We start from the raw sequence: 18,090 nt of genomic DNA, 5'->3' as shown, positions 1-18,090 counted from the left end.
TTTTCTTGAAAGTTCAATTTCTCAGCAGTTCTTTGTACTCATTTATGTTTTAAAACCTCCACTCTGTGAACAAGGAGTATTTACACTAGGATAATGATTAACAATAGCTCCCTCAGACTACTTTACTTCATTACTTCACAACCAGCTCAGACACTTTTGCAGTAAGCAAAAGGTGAAGAATTCCTTGGGAATATGAGACCTAAATGTAAAAAAATACATGTAGAACATACTATTTTTTAGTTTGTTATTTTACTATTTAAAAAAAAAAAACCCTATCTCCCATTATGCAATCATAAAATTTTACATCTTGGGTGAAATTATTTCCAATATACAATTCAGCTGTTCTGTACTTCACTACCAGCACCATCCCAGTACCCCTTCATACTGTGGAGTAGAGCATTTTGTATACTTCCTCTTCTGAAAAGCAGGGAGGGACAAAAGGAAAAGGGAAGGATAGGAGAATGCCCTGCAAGAAAACACAATCCATGGCCTAGGCTATTAACTGATCAAGTAATAAAAAACCAACTTGGGACTGCCAGCTATATATACTGTTCCTTTCCACAAGGTGTAAAACTCCACCTGGGTGTGGAGTTCTAGTAGGTGGTTAAGGAGCTTAATATGCAGGTTTAAGTATGACATTATGTCGTGGTTTAGGCCCATCAGGGATCAAAAGACCACGATTAGCCTCAAGTACTGAGGACCTCAGGATTGCCAAAGGGCAGAGAGAGCTTAATTGCCGCTTAAGGTTCAGGACAAAACAGACCAGGCTACTCGGCTCGGGGAAGAAAACAGAAAATAATTTAATGCAATATCAACTAAAACATACCCCCAAAAACCCAAAACATAACCAAAATGAAACACCACAAAGTGATAGAAAAATGAAAAGTCCGACCAGCCACTTAAGACCACTTTCTCCCCACTCTTCCCCTCTTCTTGGGCTCAGAGTCCTGATCCCGATGTTTTTACCTCCTTCCCCCATGAACGGTTGGAGGGGGGAGGGGGGAAGCAGGGAGTGGGGGGTTTAGTCAGTCTATTCCCAATAGCTTCTGCCGTTTGTCTCTCCTCAGGGCAGGTGGCCTCCGCACCAGTCCTCCCTGCAAGTCAGTGGGGTACCTCACACGCATGGCAGCCCTGCACGGGCTGCTCCGACACGCACTTATTCCAAAGGCTGCAGCTCCTCTCTGCCTCTCGTGTGGGGCTGCTCTGCAGCGTGCAGGCTCTCCAGCACGGCCTGTGCCATGGCCGTCTCCCCACACAGTCCCTCGCCCGTCTGGGCTCACTCACATGGAGCTGCTGGTGGCTCTCAGTCCTGCCATGGCCCTGCATGGGTTGCAGGGGTACAGCTGCATTCTCACCACAGCTTGCAGAGGGGTCTCTGGTCTAATGCTCCTCCTTCCTTCTTCCTTCTCTGACTGTGGGGTCTGCGTGGTCGCCTCTATCTTGTATCACTCTTACACCTCTCACCAGCATTTCAAATTCCCGTCCCTAACTAGTGCTGGCAGAGGCGCCACAATGGCCCAGCCAGGCCCGAGGTGGGTCTGAACCCAGGAGCCAGGGTAGAGTCCAAAAACTCTTTACCAGGTCTTCACTACAACCTGCTCCCGCTATTACCAAGCAAAAGCTGCTCCTTGCTAAACCATGACACATTAAAACACATAGTTCTCCTATAGCTGTAGTTTACAAAGGCTGATGTATCTGCTGCTTTGTGTATGGCAATATACTGTGAGTTCAGACTAATTCCCAATCCTCTTAAGTTTTTGACTCTGTCGGTTTTTAGAATTTGATAGTGGAGTCCACCCAGGACCTTCTCTGAGCCGAGCACATGGATAGTCTCTCTCCTCTACCTGCTCATGCTTGCAAGATCTTAACCATTTAAGATACTGCAGTCCCTAGTCAAAGCTAGTGTAAACCAGCCACACAGTTCACGAAGGATTAAACCACATAGACATATACAGAATAAGACCCAGTTTTATGATAAATTTATCTTTAAAATTATTTTAAAATACTTTCAAACTTCGTAATCTTTTAAAATAATTATAGGTGCACAGATAAACCCAGACTGAGTGGGCTTAAAGAACAATAAAAAATAAACCCTTTTAAGACATCAGTCTTAAAGATGCCGGAGTGATTACTTAAGTGAAGAAATTCTGTATGCTCCTACACACTCCCTCTGTGAGGCAAATAATTTCTGTGGATGCATCTTCAAAGGATGAAAACCGGTGATCTTTCTCTCTAACAAAGCACACTACAAGGAAAAATACTTCAAAGAGTGCTCCAGGACTGTGGTAGTGAAGGCCCTATAATCCTGTATTTAAAAGACAGGATAGTAACAGTTAGCATTCAAAATGGGAAAAACTGTTTTGTAGATGTCAATTCTTGGGAATGGCATTGCCCTCACAATGATGTTGCACACAAAATACCAGGTTACAGAAGGATATATAAATGCGTATCAGCACCTACTTTTCACTCTGCATGAAAACATTTTTCTTTGGCTTTTGAGAATACACCATATTTTGTTCATACACAACACTGTGATAAAAACTGCATCCTGAAAAAAAAATCTCATGATTCTTAAGTTTACAACTGCTAGGTTGCTAATATGTAGGTTTAAACAAGTGAGGCGAATTATCGTTAATTATTAAATTAATGTTTATATCACCTTTTTAAAAGAAATCCACACCACAATATCTTGGAAAGGTTACGAATTATATTCAATTTAGTACAGTCGTTCAAGAAAAAAACCCAAACTACATGTACAATAAATATCAGAGAATATCTTACTCAGTTTGTTTTTTATTCTCTTGCTCCATCTTCTCTCATTACTATCTCTATCCTCATTCAGAGTTATTTCTTGGTATATGTTGGTTTCTAGATCCAGCTTGTCTTTAGAAGCCAATTTCTGAGTTCTACTGACAAGAGATTTGCTTAGAATCAACAAAAATATTCTCTAGATAAATTGATGTTTATAGTAGAGCTAAGAATGTGACTTGATTTTAAAATACTCGATTTCAAAAGGAAATCCATAATAGCATGAAGACTAACTTAGGCAGTACTGAATAAAGGGAAAATCGGAAGAGAAACTTCCAGATCTTTAAACAACAAGTAAAACCTTGGCCTTTTGGTCATTTTAAGTCATTCACATGAGGAATTAATATGTTTATGCATTGTATTTGTAACATTAATAAAAATTATATAAAATTTAAGAATATTATGCATTATTTTGTCATACTCAAAATTCTTAGCTTTTGTTCTTGTAACATCACTGTGAGATGTCCTCTGCTGAGTCTCTTCTAGTATTTGGCAATGATTGCAATCACGACTTCCTTGCTTTCTTGGGGAGGTCTCTCTTAGCTGCATCACTTCCCTTGATGCTGTTTCAGCTGTTTCTGCGCATCCTGCAGCCTCCAATGAATATGAACTTCTCTCACTAGTTTGTTTTTCACTAGAGGCAACACTCCAGTAATTTGAAATTACATCTTTTTCTCTCTGATCACTCACAGGCTGTGACAATAAAGAAATATTACAAGAAACTGGTAAGTATGCAGTTAAAACAAGGGATGTATATACAAAAGCTCCAAGAAGATTGTCTTATAAATGATATGTGTGTTCACACGCAACAGAGGGGTTGCTTAAGTTAGTAACTGGAATTCTACATATATGAGAGACAGAGGCTGCTATCAGAGAAGTACTCCTAAAGTAGTATGCCACATCATGAGCGAGCCCCTGACAGAATTAGTGAAGGAACTTAGGGTACTCATAATCACAACATAAATTATACCTCTAGCTGGCTGTCAGTGAACAAAAGCTGTTACCATGTGAAAGCTGAAATGGCTTAACAGGTTCATTGTAGTCTCCTATGGACGTGAGCTCCTGTCCTAAGAAGTAACGTAATGTTTAAGATATCTTAAGCTACCGTGTCTTATTTCACTCTTGTACAAGCCTAGAAACGTGCACAAGATCAAAAAGTTATTTCTGAAGACACAGCCTGAGCTATAGGCACCTCTGATGAGATTCACTTCACTCATCTTCAGCCTTCTAAAAGCCGGGCATCTAGATGACACCAGGCATCCTCGTTACCCCTACCACTGGTGAACAAGAAGAGCTACTTTCAGAGATGATAGTGATTCAACTCATCCTCAGTTGTGAAAAGGCAAACATAAATAATTGGAATATACCAGAGGCTTATCTCTAACAGTAAGGGAGAGAAATTACACCCTAAAAGTATGTCATAACATGGCAGTTAATTTGAGTTCCTTGAGTTTATTCATTGCTTTAGTCAAGTGAGTGTGACATGCTCCCAAGTATCAATCATGTTGCTGAAATCTGAGTACTCATTTGCTTATAACCCACATGAGTAATGCTGAAAGCTCTTAGGAAACACCCTCAGCACACATGCATACAAATTCTTCCACAGTGATGTGGGACAACTTATTAGGCCTTTCTTGGGACACAGTGGAAATGGAAGATTCACCAATTCTTTTGACTGATATATTCAGCAGAGAGGCTACAGAAGAGGCAAATTGCACTCGTAGAAATAAGCCCTCAAGGCCAAGAGGTGAGGCCTGTTAACATTGTCGTTTGGCAAAACCAAGTATTTCAGTTTACAAAACTATCAACGCAAGTACTTTCCATGGCATCACATCTGCTATATGAATAGGGTCAGAGAAGAAAAAAAAAAATCCCACTTGCTTCATAAAGGACTCTGTTACTAAAATAAATGGGCTACCCAGCATGCTGATTGCATCTACATGACAGTACAAGCTCTCCTCTTTTGGGTACCTGTTTCACCACAAGGATACTCTGAAGAAACAAGGATGAGAAAAGACCAAGGTGAATAATACATTGTTAGAATGCAATGATCACTAAAAAATTAACTGGGACTTTTTCCTCATTAAAATACCTCCATACTTTCTGCCTTCAAGAACACAGACAGAGGGACAAAAAAAAACCTAAAATCAATTACTAGTCATAAAGCGGTGACAGATCTTCATTCACACTGGACCCTGTTTCACTATCTTAAATGCAATATTGAGTAAACCTATACGTTGTTTCACACAGCTGTACTACAAATATCAGAAAACTCACTTTATGAAAGTGCTTTGCAGGTTCCTCTGGTTATGAGACAATTAACCTAAAGACCTTTTGCAACCTTTCTGGTATATTACACGCTGTTATACTCAGTTGATACTACCAGCAAAAGACAGAATTAACTGACAGTCTTCGGATACTTTATGCCATTGTGGGGAACCAAAGTGGCTATAAAACCACCTCAAGTATCTTGTTATACTATACATGGCTGACCATTAACTTGCAGCTCCAGGTTTGTCAGACAACACAGACCAGAGAATCTGACTCCAGGTTTACAAAGCATGTCTACTACACTCTATAGTACAAACGTACCTACTATGTGTCTTTCTCTTTCCCTCATTAACAGGAAGAGACTATAGCATTGCTGTTCCTCTCCAGATTTTTGCATTTGTGTTGTTAAACTCAAATGACCTTGTTGATGGATCCACCAAAAACTTATCTACACAGGAATGCAGATAAGCCAGGCGCTTCTTTATTATGCAGAGTGCTGGGAAAACACGGGGGGGGGGGGGGGGGGGGGGGGGGGGTGCGGATGCATAAGATGTCCATCTATCAATTTAGCCCTTCACCTTGATCGGTTCACAACAAACACAAAATTTCCAAAATCACAGTGATTGGTCAAAAAAATATATCAGTCCCTTTGTTTTAGTAACAGCTAAGGTAACAGCCAAGGTAACCTAATAAATACATTTACCAGGGTCTGTTACGTGGCTAACGTAACAGGTCCCTATCAGGTGTGGTATGTAACTCTTGCAGTTCGATACTTACTTAATCAACAGGTGTTTGAGTTATTTGCAAGTGCTTAGCTAATTGATTGAACTATTACTAAGTGATTAATAAGTGCTTAACAAGTGCTTGACTACTTATTGTGATGATAAGTTAACTAAAATAACTGTGTATCTGCAACAACCTGTTCCAGATGACCTTAACAGCACAGGACAGGACATTGCACGAGAACAGCACAAAGTATGACAAGAAAACAGAAGGAAACATGTAGTATCCACATATACTGTCTTCTTCAGAGGAGGATATGAACATAAAACTATGCCTCTTTTTTTTTTCCAGAGTTCTTGCATAGGCAGAACTAAAGAAACTAAATGTCCTTCTACATACGCCTGTAAAAAAAAGCCCAAACATAAGTAATCCTTCTAGTCTGCAGCAAAGGGATAGCTCTAGGTTCTTTTGTAATATCTGCAAATCATTTCTATGCCACAGCCGTGAGAACTATGATAGCAGAAGAGAGCATACTACAGTCTGAAGGAAAAACAGACCCGGATGAAATAGGAATCTAGAGCTGGAATTGGCTGGTATATGCCAGTGTGCTACAGTGAACGGAACTGTGTTTTGGAGCTTTCCTTTGAGAGAACATAAGACACAGCAGACATACAGGGAGGGGTACTAGGAGTTTTAGAAACTCTCATACTGACTCTAGATTTCTATATCAGTCAATGAATTAACTTTACAATGAAATGACTACTATTCCATCAAGCTCAGATATCTTCTTAACATGTATAAATATCAAAACAGAAAAACACTACTGGACTTCAAAAACAAACCATAACAAATATATTAAATGTGTAGATGACTGATGATGGTTTGGTTTTTACTACAGTTCACATCTCCAAGTAATTTGGCTATTCTATAAATTATTTTATGATAAATATAAAATTTCAATTATGAATTAAACTTGCTCATTTTTTGTCCTCTGCAAGTTAGATCCTGTTCAGGCTTTTATTTCTTCCACCGGAATTGTAGCAAGTTGAGGCTCAATCAAGTTTGTTATTTGTCTATAGTCATCATCTAACTGAGGAACACCGAGTTATGAATTTAACTGCTCTCTCTCAGTGTTCAGCTGTCTCTCATCTGGCACTACAGGAGTGACAGATTGCACTAGAGTTCCTGACATGGCGTTCAGAGCTGTCTCAAGCTGTACTGGCAGGGCATCACTGTTCTCATCTGCTGATGGATCAATGGAAAAGGCATGACCCTGACACTCGAGCTTGTCAGGCAATGGGTTTATTATTTTATGACTCTCAGAATCACTGAAGCATCTCAATAAATATCTAATTTCAAATTCAACAGTATCTACTCCAGTAGATGCTTCCATGAAATCTTCCCCGGAGATATCAGTGAAAGATCTGTATCATTATTAGAGGAATGTTCTCTCACTGTGTTATCTGTGTCAATAATTGTCACGCAGTTCTCTGGCAATCCTCTAAAACTAGCATAAATATATCTTGTGATGTCTGTTCCTTTGGAATGGTTATTATATCCTCCAGAGGTGCATGCAGACAGAATTTTATTCCTAAAGTTCATTACCTAATTTCTGTAAAATCTAAACGTTTAAAAAAATGTTCATGAAAAGGAATGGAACAAATATTTATAGAAAGATATGTTATTAATGTTCACATTAGAAGGCATTAAGATATTTTTATTGGCAATTTTTGCATAAACTGCAAGCCTCAAGACCAGGGCTCCTGCATCCTCACAGTAAAGATGTTTTTCCTTAAGTTTAAATGGAACTTTTTGTATTCCATCTTTTGTCCATTACCCCTAGTCCTACCATTGGACACTACAGAAAAAAGTGCTGTCCCATCCTCTTGACATACAACTTTTAAATACTTGTAAGTATTAATGAGATCCTCCCCCTCAGTCTGTTCTTCTCCAGGCTGAACAGTCCCAGGTCCTGCAGTCTTTCCTCGTAAGAAAGATGCTCCAGTCTCCTAATCATTTTGGTGGCCCTGTGCTGGACTCTCTCTAGAAGTTCCCTGTCTCTCTTGAACTGGGGAGCCCAGTACTGTACACAGGACTCCAGATGAGGCCTCACGAGGGCAGAGGGGGAGCAGAACCTCCCTTGATGGTGCCATTGGCCTTCTTGGCCATGAGGGCACATTGCTACCTTCTGTTTACTACCAACCAGGACTCTCAGGTCTCTCTCTGCAGAACTACTTTCCAGCAGGTAAATCCCCAGCTTGTACTGGTGCAGGGGCTTGTTCCTCCTGAGGAATCTTCTGCCTTTGTTGAACCTCATGAGGTTCTTCTCTGCCCAACTCTTAAGCCAGTCAAGATCTCACTGAATGGCAGTACAGCCTTCTGAGGAATCAGCCAATATTCCCAGTTCAGTGTCATCAGGGAACTTTCTGAGGGTACACTCTGTCCCTTCATATAGGTCATTGATGAAGATTTTTAACAAGCCTGGCCACAGAACCGCCCCCTGGGGAATACCATTGACCACAGGCTCCACTGATCACCACCCTCTGGACTCTGTCATTCAGTCAGCTCTTGATCCACCTCACCGTCCACTAATCCAGCCCACACTGAGCTTTTCAACAATGTATGTAATGGGAGACAGTGTCAAAAGCCTTGCTGAAGTTAGGGTATATGACATCCACTGTTTGGAGGCTGCACCTTTGAGTTTACACATTGAGTACAGAACCACAAAACTGTAACTGTTCTTGGAAAAGTAGTGCTGCCACTGTTTTTCTAGTAACTTTGAGTGGCTTTTAACAGGTGCATTCATCTTTAGACCAATTAGTTTTGTTTTTCTTTTTTTTCTATTTCTGTTTCAAATGCTTCTGGAGGTGACAATCAGATGCCTCAGGAGATCTAAAACTTTATATATATATTTATATATATATAAAACATTTTTATATAATAGTGCTGTTGCTTAGTAATATTGGATGGTAAGAATATTTATTCCACTGCATTTCTAGAGTCTTGCTGCCAGCAAGTGGCAATATTGGGCAATGCAAAAATCCTTTAGCCACTGGCAGCATAATTTGCTATGGCTCATACACAGTATAACAACAGAAATCTCACTGCATTTACTTACATTCAGTTTGTAAGCATTATAAATCCCTGACTTTTCCAGGGAAAATTATTCCCCAGCCTGCTGTTCCCTAGCTTGTACCTACGCAGATAATTTTTCCTTTTAAAGTACTGACAGGTTTTTATATCACTGTACTGAATTAGACAGCTTCTTTTAGACCACTTTTCTAATTTTTGCAGATTTTAAACAATTGGGAAAAAACCTGACTGGCACAACCTTCCATACTTGAAGAACTGTTCTATAAATGGTGTGTAGGTAAATTCAGAACTTCCCAAGAAAAAGAAAAGTCTTGGTGCATTTGCTAAAAGGGCAGGTGAGACTTACATTAATATTCATAGAGAAGGATTAGGTAGGCATAAGTGGCTGATTTTGCAAGATTCTAAAAACCTACATGCCAACTGAAATGCAACACTTAAATGTGATTGATACTCACAAAAGCCCCATCCAACTACAGATGTCTATATTTCTTTAGCACTCATTTCTGTCAGAAAAAATCCTGTAGGACTTGCTCTACAAGTAATTAAAATGTGCACAACATAATAAAAGTTGAAACTTTCCCTCCCTAAAACCCTGCTTCAGCTGCTGCTTATCAATGGTGACACTTCAAGCCCTGGTGGCCAGGGAGTTCTCCCTCCTGTGGAAAGAACAAGGAACACTGTGTGTTCAGCGTTCAGCGAACGCTGGTGTGGTAAATGTGGTCAGAATCACAAAATCTCAATGGCTGGAAGAGATCTCTAGTCCAAACCCCCTGCCAGAGCCGGCCACCTAGAGTAGGTCACACAGGGACTCATCCAGGCGGGTTTTGAATGTCCTCAGAGAAGGAGACTCCACAGCCCATCTGGGCAGCTTGTTCCAGTGCTCCCTCACCCTCACAGTGGAGAAGTTTTGCCTTGTATTTCTTTGGAATCTCCTATGTTCCGGCTTGTACCCACTGCCCCTTGTCCTATAATTGGACATCATTGAGAAGAGCCTAGTAAGTTTCATGCAAAGAAGGAAGAATATTCCCCCTCAGTAGTTCAGCACTAAAATATCAACACTGTGGTATATCTGGTTTCAGACCTATCCTCCACCAAGAGACCTATGCTTTAATTAACTCATTTTAAAAAGCAGTTCCTATGTTAAAACGCCAAAGAGAAAAAGGTCTCTCTTTGGCATAAGGCTATTCATTCTTTCATGTTTTGAATGCCAACCATCTTACAGTATCTGTGAACCGATTCCACTGAGCATGTGCACACTACTTCAAAAACCTTGATTTAAATCCTATCATCCTCATGTCTCAATTATTCCCAGCAGAAATCCAAATCAAGGTGCTCCTTAATGTTGTTATCTAGTTCAACCCCTTTGCCAGAAGGCATATGTTCAATTGGATGAGCTTGTTCACAGCACTGACCTTAACTGTTTCCTAGGATGAGACATCTACTACATTTCTGGGCAACCTGTTCCACCCTCTTCATAAAAAAATTCTTCCTTATACTTAGCTTGAATCTACTCTCTTTTAGTTAAAACCCCTTACCCCCTGTCCTATTGCAACACACCTCACTAAAATTTTGCCCCCTTTAAGAACTGAAAGGCCACTATATGGTCTCCTTCTCTATGCTGAATAACCACAACTCTCTCAGCCTGTCCTCACAGGACAGGAGCTCCAATGCTCTGATCATTCTTGTGGCCCTCCTCTGGACTTCACCTCGACAGGCCCACATCTTTCCTGTGCTGAGGACCCTAGAGCTGGACACAGCACTGCAGGTGGGGTCTCACCAGAGGCGCAGAGGGGCAGAATCCCCATCCTTAACCCTCTGTTACTATTGGTGCAGCCAGGGTTCAGTCGGCTTTCTGTGCTGTGAGTGCACATTGCTGGCTCATGTCCAGTTTTGTGATCCAGCAGTACCCCAAAGCTCTTATCGCAGGGCTGCTCTCTATCCCATCCTTCCTCAGCCTGTGTTGTTACTGGGAGTTGCCCTGACCCAGGTGCAGGACCTTGCCCTGGGCCTTGTTGAATCTCATGAGGTTGACACAGGCTCACTCTCAGGCTTGTTCAGGTCCCTCTGGATAGCATCCCATCCCTCAGGTCCGTCAACCACGTCAAATTTGCTGAGGATGTACTCAATCTCATTGTCTAAATCACTGATGAAGATATTAAGCAGCACTAGTCCCAACACAGATCAGTGAAAAACATCACTTGCCGCAGATCTCTATCTGGTCATGGAGCCACTAACCACTACCCTCTGGATACAATCATGAAACCCAATTCCTCATCCACTGAACAGTCTACCTATCAAATCCATATCTGTTCAAGAGACAAAGATGTTGTGGGGGAACCCATCGAATGCCTTACAGAGCCAGATGCAGCAGTCCTTCAACCATCTTTGTGGCTTTGTGCTGGACTCTCTACAATGTGTGTCTTTCTTGTACTGAGAACACAGAACCGGACAGAGTTTCTGGGTTGGATGGTTCACATGGATGTATCTTTTGAATTTTTACGACTGTGTCTTCTGGAAGCTGTCAGGGAATTGTCTCTTCCCTCCAAGGTTTTCTTTTACGTGTGAAAAAAGCAGTGCTCACAAGCAGATAATTACTAAACTAAACAGTATTATTTGTGAGCTCACTTGTAACATTCAGATTGCATTAAGCTTATCAAAATTAGCGTTGGTGCAGCCTCCATCCTCCTACTTTCCTGCGCTGTGTACTTCCACTCCTCTTGCTGCACTGGCACTTATCTAACCTCCCAGGGAGCTGGACTGAAAAGATAACTTGGCTGAAAACTAAGCTAGCTAAAACATAACGAGCAGCACCTGACAGTTCTTTCCCAAAATTTGCTTCATGCTAGTGCTGGCCCAAAGGAAGCAGCAGAAACATATGGAAAAGAAAAGGGGCAGTAACTTGCAACACCCAAGCAGATCGGCTCATGCTTTGATTCAGTATCACTGAGAATGGAGCTGACAAACAGAGGAAAAAGTAGCTCCAAAGCTATTCCCTCACTTTTACCTTATCAGTAGTGAAACCTGTAGCTCATGAGCAGCTTTAGGATTGCCAAAGAGAAGCATCAAAGAGACTGGTACTATATTTTTGGCCGCAAGCCATTAATCCTAAACACGACAGTTAGAGACATTGTTCTCAAAGACCCTCTTTAATGCCTCTCTCCTAACTTTCATTAGTAGAAAACACCTTCATTACTTTAGCTTAAGGAACAGCTCTTATAGATTCTATGTCATAGCAACGTCTTTCGTACTTCATTGTTACTGCTATGCTTCTACCTGTGTGACCTGCAAGCTTTATAAACTGCAGTTCCTACCTACAAAGCAGAAAATAAATGTTAGTTCTTAAGTAGTTTTCACCTAGTGCACAGAATGTCTGCTTTTTAAAAGGAAAGAACATTATATTTTTTAGTAGAATATTCTCTAATGCTAATTAAATTAGATGGCATTTTATATATATCCAGTTGTAAAAATACACTAACCTTTTCTTTTGAATCCTTCTGAAATCCATTCAATTTTGTACCTAAATTTAGGAGAGTAAACAAATACTTGAGTTGTACTTTTCACTTCTGAAAGTTCTTATCATCTCTAAAAAAAAGGCCCCACTTATTGGTTAAGGCTGAAGTTTTTAACCTTAAAAATTGCAGTAGTCATGTTCCCTAAGTGGAACTGACTCGAGTTTCCAGTAGGTTCTGTTAATCACCAAATTACATTTCAGGGCTATTTTGTCACATTTCCTCACTACGGTTGAGAGGTTTGTGTTTCCAAAGAATGTATCAGATGCTACTCACATCACAATTATACATTAATTGTGTAATTACAATGCAATTAAGTCAGTACAGCTATAACAATCCAATAATTTACTTCCTCTGAAAAGGGCTGGTCCCAACCCACCTGCTCCCATCCCTGTGTTTTGACATTCAAGTGAGGCACAGGGAATTTCCTAGTCAGAAATAAAGAGAATGATTTTCTATTGAGTTAGCAAAAAGTAGTTGAAAAGGGAAACAGCAAAACAGATGACATCGTCTTGCACTCCTAGAAGGACAGAGGAAAGGAAGTACAGCTGAAGTAGCAGCAGGTGATAGACAGATCTGGGGAATGACCAGTAACATATTTGTTTCTCACTTCATTACAGATCTCTTTGAGTAGGAACCCTCCATCACTGTTACATCCACATTTACTTTACACATCCATATGCACCTGAGTACCATTTGACTGGTAACTTTTGTCAGTAAATTCCCCTGTAATGAAATAACTTTAAGGCAGAAATACACCACTGGCTTGGGAAAACAGTCACGTCTTCAAACAATCCTAGCAGAATACTTAAAAAAACCATAACTCGTAGTCAAAGGCAAATACGAAAACAAAACACTTGTTGCAAAGGGTAGACATAGTAAGATTTTAAATAAGCCTACAGAGATACTCATCTTCAGCTTCTCAAATGATTCTGTCAGAGCTAGACTTTCATTTTGTACAAGATACAACATACCTACAGAACCAGTTTGCTGTCCCTCTGCTGCAGCATTTAGTGAAAAAACAAGCTTAGAAGTATTTTCAGTAAGTGATGGACATTTTATCCAATCCCTAGAAAAATAGAACAAAATTTCTTATTGAGAAAGAATTGTAATCTGCTCATCTTAACAGAATTTCTACAGTGCTTTTAGTTTATTTTTGCAATTTTGTACTTAAAATTATTTGTGGAAACAACTGCAGTTATTTTAAAGATATACTTTTCTTTCCAAGGATGTGCACTAAGACTTTCAGATTTCCTAAGTGCAGATAGCTATGTTGTACATTCATTCTCTAAGTAAAAAAAAAAAATAGCCCTTCCTATTTCTATTACTTCTTTCTGTATTTCTATTATAAATCCATCTTCTACTGAAATCTGCCATAGCTTCTAAGAACAAAAGGTCTAATATTATTTATGAGAAATTCTTCTTTATTTGTCTAATGGTTTTCCCTGAGTAGTTTACTGTCATTCCTGTGGCTTATGTCCCTATAACATTAAAGGTATTATCATCAATGAAAGCAAATACAGGTGCAATTTCACCCATACTGGACACCAAATCACCTCTCATATAAATATAGATCATTCACAAAGCAAACAAGAAACCCTCTGCACAACAGAAGAGTGATAATAACATCAAATGGAGGTATAACAGGTCTATTTCAATACAGTACATCCAAGTGGAACTCCTGTGTGACATATGACACTCACTGAAGAAGAGACTGAGATTGGTCAGATGCACCTGCCTCTTTAGATATCTGAATTAAAAAACAAAAACAAAACAAACAACAAATTAGTAAAAAAGGACTTCATTATCTGTTTTCTCAGATTTGATATATACATACCTCCCTTCTGCAACTGAGTTGAGAAACTGAATTTTTATAAGATCTTTACACTAATTACTAATAAGATACAAAAGCCATTCCGCTTTACATCCCTCCTTTTTTGTGCTACTTGAGAAAAACATTGAAAAATAAATCAAGACTGTGAAACATGACATCCACCCAGAAGGAAAACATACCTATATACAAGCATATGATTGCTTTTACACGTGTTTATACATCAAAAGACTAAAACACAAGTTATTTTTATTCCAACTCCTAGTTTTCAACTTTTGTAGTAACAATTCCCTCTTTTCATTAGATAAGACAGGGTGCTGCTCCAGAGGCTGTAGCGTTCAGTATACAACTCTCTATATTCCTGGAAAAGGCAGAATGAAGGAATTACCTGACAAGACCTGCACTTCGGCAAGCTCTATGTGGCAAGGCTGCCACATGTGGACACAGGAAAGGCCATGTGAATAAGGAGAGAGCTGATGTCAGAGCAGAAGAATTTACACTCTTTAGTAAAAGGAATGTGAATTTGCTTTCTGTGCCTCTGACTGCATGAAAGAGGAAGATCAGAAAAAGGAGCTTTTGTGTAAAGTCTAAGGCAAGTTAAGAATGGTGAAGACAGGCAAGTGACCTGCACAACTGTTTTCTTCCATATGAGCTGAAGACTGGGGCTCACTAGTGGACATTCAGCATACTGGCTGCTATTTTAAGTAAAACGTTGACAAAGTGGAGAACATCCACAGCACTAGGAAAACTCTGGGGAAGAACCTTTTGGTGTGAACTTCAAGCAACAATGTATTTGGCTGGTACAAATTTTATTTTATTGCAACACAATGAAACCAACCATTTTAGCAAAGACCTGAAGAGCAACAGGTGGAGATTGCCCAGTTGAAAGACCTGCTAAAAGGCTACCTGGAAAAGAACAGACTTTAGAAACAGTCTGTGCAACAATTTTTGACTGATGTAGTTCCAAAATATGGCAATGAAATAGCTGGCAGAAAGTTACTGACTTTGCCAAATACACTCTTTGGACAAATCAGCTTAGTTATTTACACAGAACATGATCCAGAGACAAACTAAGGTCAGGAGGATAGCAGAAAAACTAACAAACCTCTCTGACTGGCTAATATTGCTCAAACAGATTCTTAAACCTCAAAGAATTATTGTTCTAAGTCAGAATGAGGAGCTATCTTGTCTGCTAAAAATTACGTTCTAAGTAAAATCAGTGTGTTGTTGATTGATTGAGAGGTCTTCTCAAATCATAAAAGTTACACAAACAGTATTTGTGGCTATTGACTGCAGTACTTTTGTCCTGCTGTTTTGCTCTTGGTAAGGAAATTTCTGCCGAACTCCACAGATTTTCCTCATTTGAGCAGTTATGTATATAGTTAGCTATCTGATGGGACTCTGGACTTGTTCCAAAAAGAGACTAATGTTTAAAAGCCGTAAATGACACCTAACAACTTCAGCTGCACTTCACCAGAAAGAAAAAAAAAATCAGAAAAAAGTGAAAGCACAAACTTAAAATTATGAGGCCTGCCTGAAGAAGCCACAGAATAGAGTATCAACACATAATGCAAACGACTTGTTGGTTGGGAAGAACCTGAATCCTACGAAATCTCTGTCTGTATACCTAGCGCAACTCTAGTGGTAGAAAAGTCTTACAATCCCTTACATGAAAGAATTGAAGATAGGGCTCCCACAATCCACCTGAAGTACAAAGAAAACCAAGATTCTTTGAACTGGAACACAAGTTACATACCCTGAAAAAAAAAAATCACAGACACTTCAGGCTGCATAACATGACATCACATCAAGATGCTGTATTCACATAAGATCATTTCTGACCACTGCAGAAGGAAAGCTTCAATGTAAGCACTTTTCATAAAGGCTTTCAAGAGTGGCTGAAGAGCTGCATTGGTGCAATCTACATCTGGAAGTACCATGGAAGAAAGACCAATACTGTTCATTAGAGCACTCAGTAAAGATGTGAATGTTAATCCATCACCCCACAAACAAGCAAACAAAAAAGTGAGAGTTCCCCCCACTGTACTAAAAGTGAAAAGTACTAGGTTTCTTTGCTTTTCTATTTTTCCTCTTGTGGATTTGTCCTTAGACCCGGAAAAATCCTTTACTGGGGCTGCAGACTGGTGAAAGCCATGAAGCCAAAGACGTTGCTTAGGCAGCAAGCAGACAGTCAGATCTCCTTGCAGAGTAAAAGGGAAGAGAGTAAATGGGAACTTTACTCATTCTTTCTGTCCTTAGAAAACTGTGATAAACTTCAGTCAAGACAACCCTGGGACATGAAAGCTGTAACATAAACTTACGGAGAAAAGCCTTTGAATTAACAGCATCTTTTCTATTTTGTTCATTGTTTCTCACATTGCCAGCTGAGACAAATTTATTTGCAACGTTGTAATGCTTTGTAAAAAAATTCACTTCAGTAGTATCTTTTTCCAATGTAGTTTTTGTCATCTAGGAAGCATTTTAGTGCTTTTAAAAAATGCTTTTATACTAGAATAAATAGACAGTAGATAAGACTAAACATTGGTCTTTGGACTGGTGAATTCAAAGCACTAAAGACAGTGTAACAGACACAGGTTTTAAAACAATCTCATTTTAAAAGCTTTGTCTCTATTGTTTAATGAGTGTCATATGCAGATGGAAAGCTGATTGTTCAACTGGACACAAGTTTATTGGCTAGCTATCAACTGTGGCAAAAAAAAATGAAAGGCAGGCTAATTAGCAGAATTATCCATAAAGTAGAGCAACTACCTCTTGATCATGGAACTATTTTATTGTACATTTCAGATTTTTATCTCTTTTTTTAAAGAAACAATTGTCAAATTGTTGGATTACGCTAATCACATGAGTAGGGAGGGTATATCCTGGCATGATTAGCTCAGATGCTTATGTTTCACCCCCTGAAGGGAACACACTAAAAGTTTGTGCTCCATGACTTCCCCATCCTTGTAATACACTTATTCCTCAAACCTGAAAGGTTATACTCCCATGAAATATCAGGAAAGAGATAAGATATATTCCTGAAGAGAATGTGCTACACAAGTGACAACTGTCAGCTGCAAGCCATCAGGCTCTTTTGCACATGAAGAATGTGAGTCCCAGTGTGTTTATTAATAATTTATAGATATGTGTAGCAGGAGACATACCATTTCTATACCTCCTGGATTTATCTGTTCTATCTCCTTACTATATGTGTGATCACAAAATTTCTGTATAAAACAGATCTCCGGAGAGGTAGCCCCTAGGGAAAAGAAAAAAAAAAAAAGAGAAATAAAAATACAGTAATTACAGTAAGTTTTGATTACAGAAGTCCACAAATGTCTATATAAATTTCTACATAACTCAGTACTTGAGGTGTAAGTACCAAAGCTTCTGAAATGCAACAGACTTAAGAGGTTAAACAGTCTATCTGAGTAGACTTTGCAACTACAATTACAGGAGAGGTCACACAACAATGAAACCAGCTGTGAGGGAAACGTACTTCACTTAGTGTTCTGGAACTTTCCCTGAATTCATATTGCAGACAAACTTTTTCCTCTTATTTTTTAAACTAGCAACTGCAGTTTTGGTGAGCTGCCTGACACATTCGACTAAAATATCTGTACTCCTATATGGAATAATTTATTTAATGACTCTGCAAGGAAAGAAGTTCTCTAAAATGTTGCAACTGACACTAACAAAACACTCATCAAATTAATCTCCATGTTATGTATCTCATCACCAAACTGCAACTCTACAAGTAAGCATAAATACATGAATAATGAAATACTAATTCCGACTTACTGAACATAAAGTGCTGCAGGTAGAGTGCTAAAAATATCACAATCCATCACAGAG

The 18,090-nt window shown here is 39.4% G+C and overlaps 1 protein-coding gene across 1 annotated transcript in view; it reads right to left on the bottom strand.

Moving 5' to 3' along the window:
- Nucleotides 1-18,090, bottom strand: part of ANKRD31 (ankyrin repeat domain 31) — a 57,557-nt gene that overhangs the window by 37,481 nt on the left and 1,986 nt on the right. The window contains 9 exon segments of the mRNA XM_062018829.1: nucleotides 2,782-2,906; nucleotides 3,230-3,501; nucleotides 6,776-7,200; nucleotides 7,203-7,289; nucleotides 7,292-7,361; nucleotides 12,372-12,412; nucleotides 13,379-13,473; nucleotides 14,108-14,154; nucleotides 17,400-17,494. Of these exon segments, the coding sequence (XP_061874813.1) occupies nucleotides 2,782-2,906; nucleotides 3,230-3,501; nucleotides 6,776-7,200; nucleotides 7,203-7,289; nucleotides 7,292-7,361; nucleotides 12,372-12,412; nucleotides 13,379-13,473; nucleotides 14,108-14,154; nucleotides 17,400-17,494 (1,257 nt within the window).

This window comes from Colius striatus, chromosome Z (genome assembly GCF_028858725.1).
Source record: "Colius striatus isolate bColStr4 chromosome Z, bColStr4.1.hap1, whole genome shotgun sequence".
Classification (NCBI taxonomy): domain Eukaryota; kingdom Metazoa; phylum Chordata; class Aves; order Coliiformes; family Coliidae; genus Colius; species Colius striatus.
This window is presented reverse-complemented; position numbering and strand designations above follow the sequence as displayed.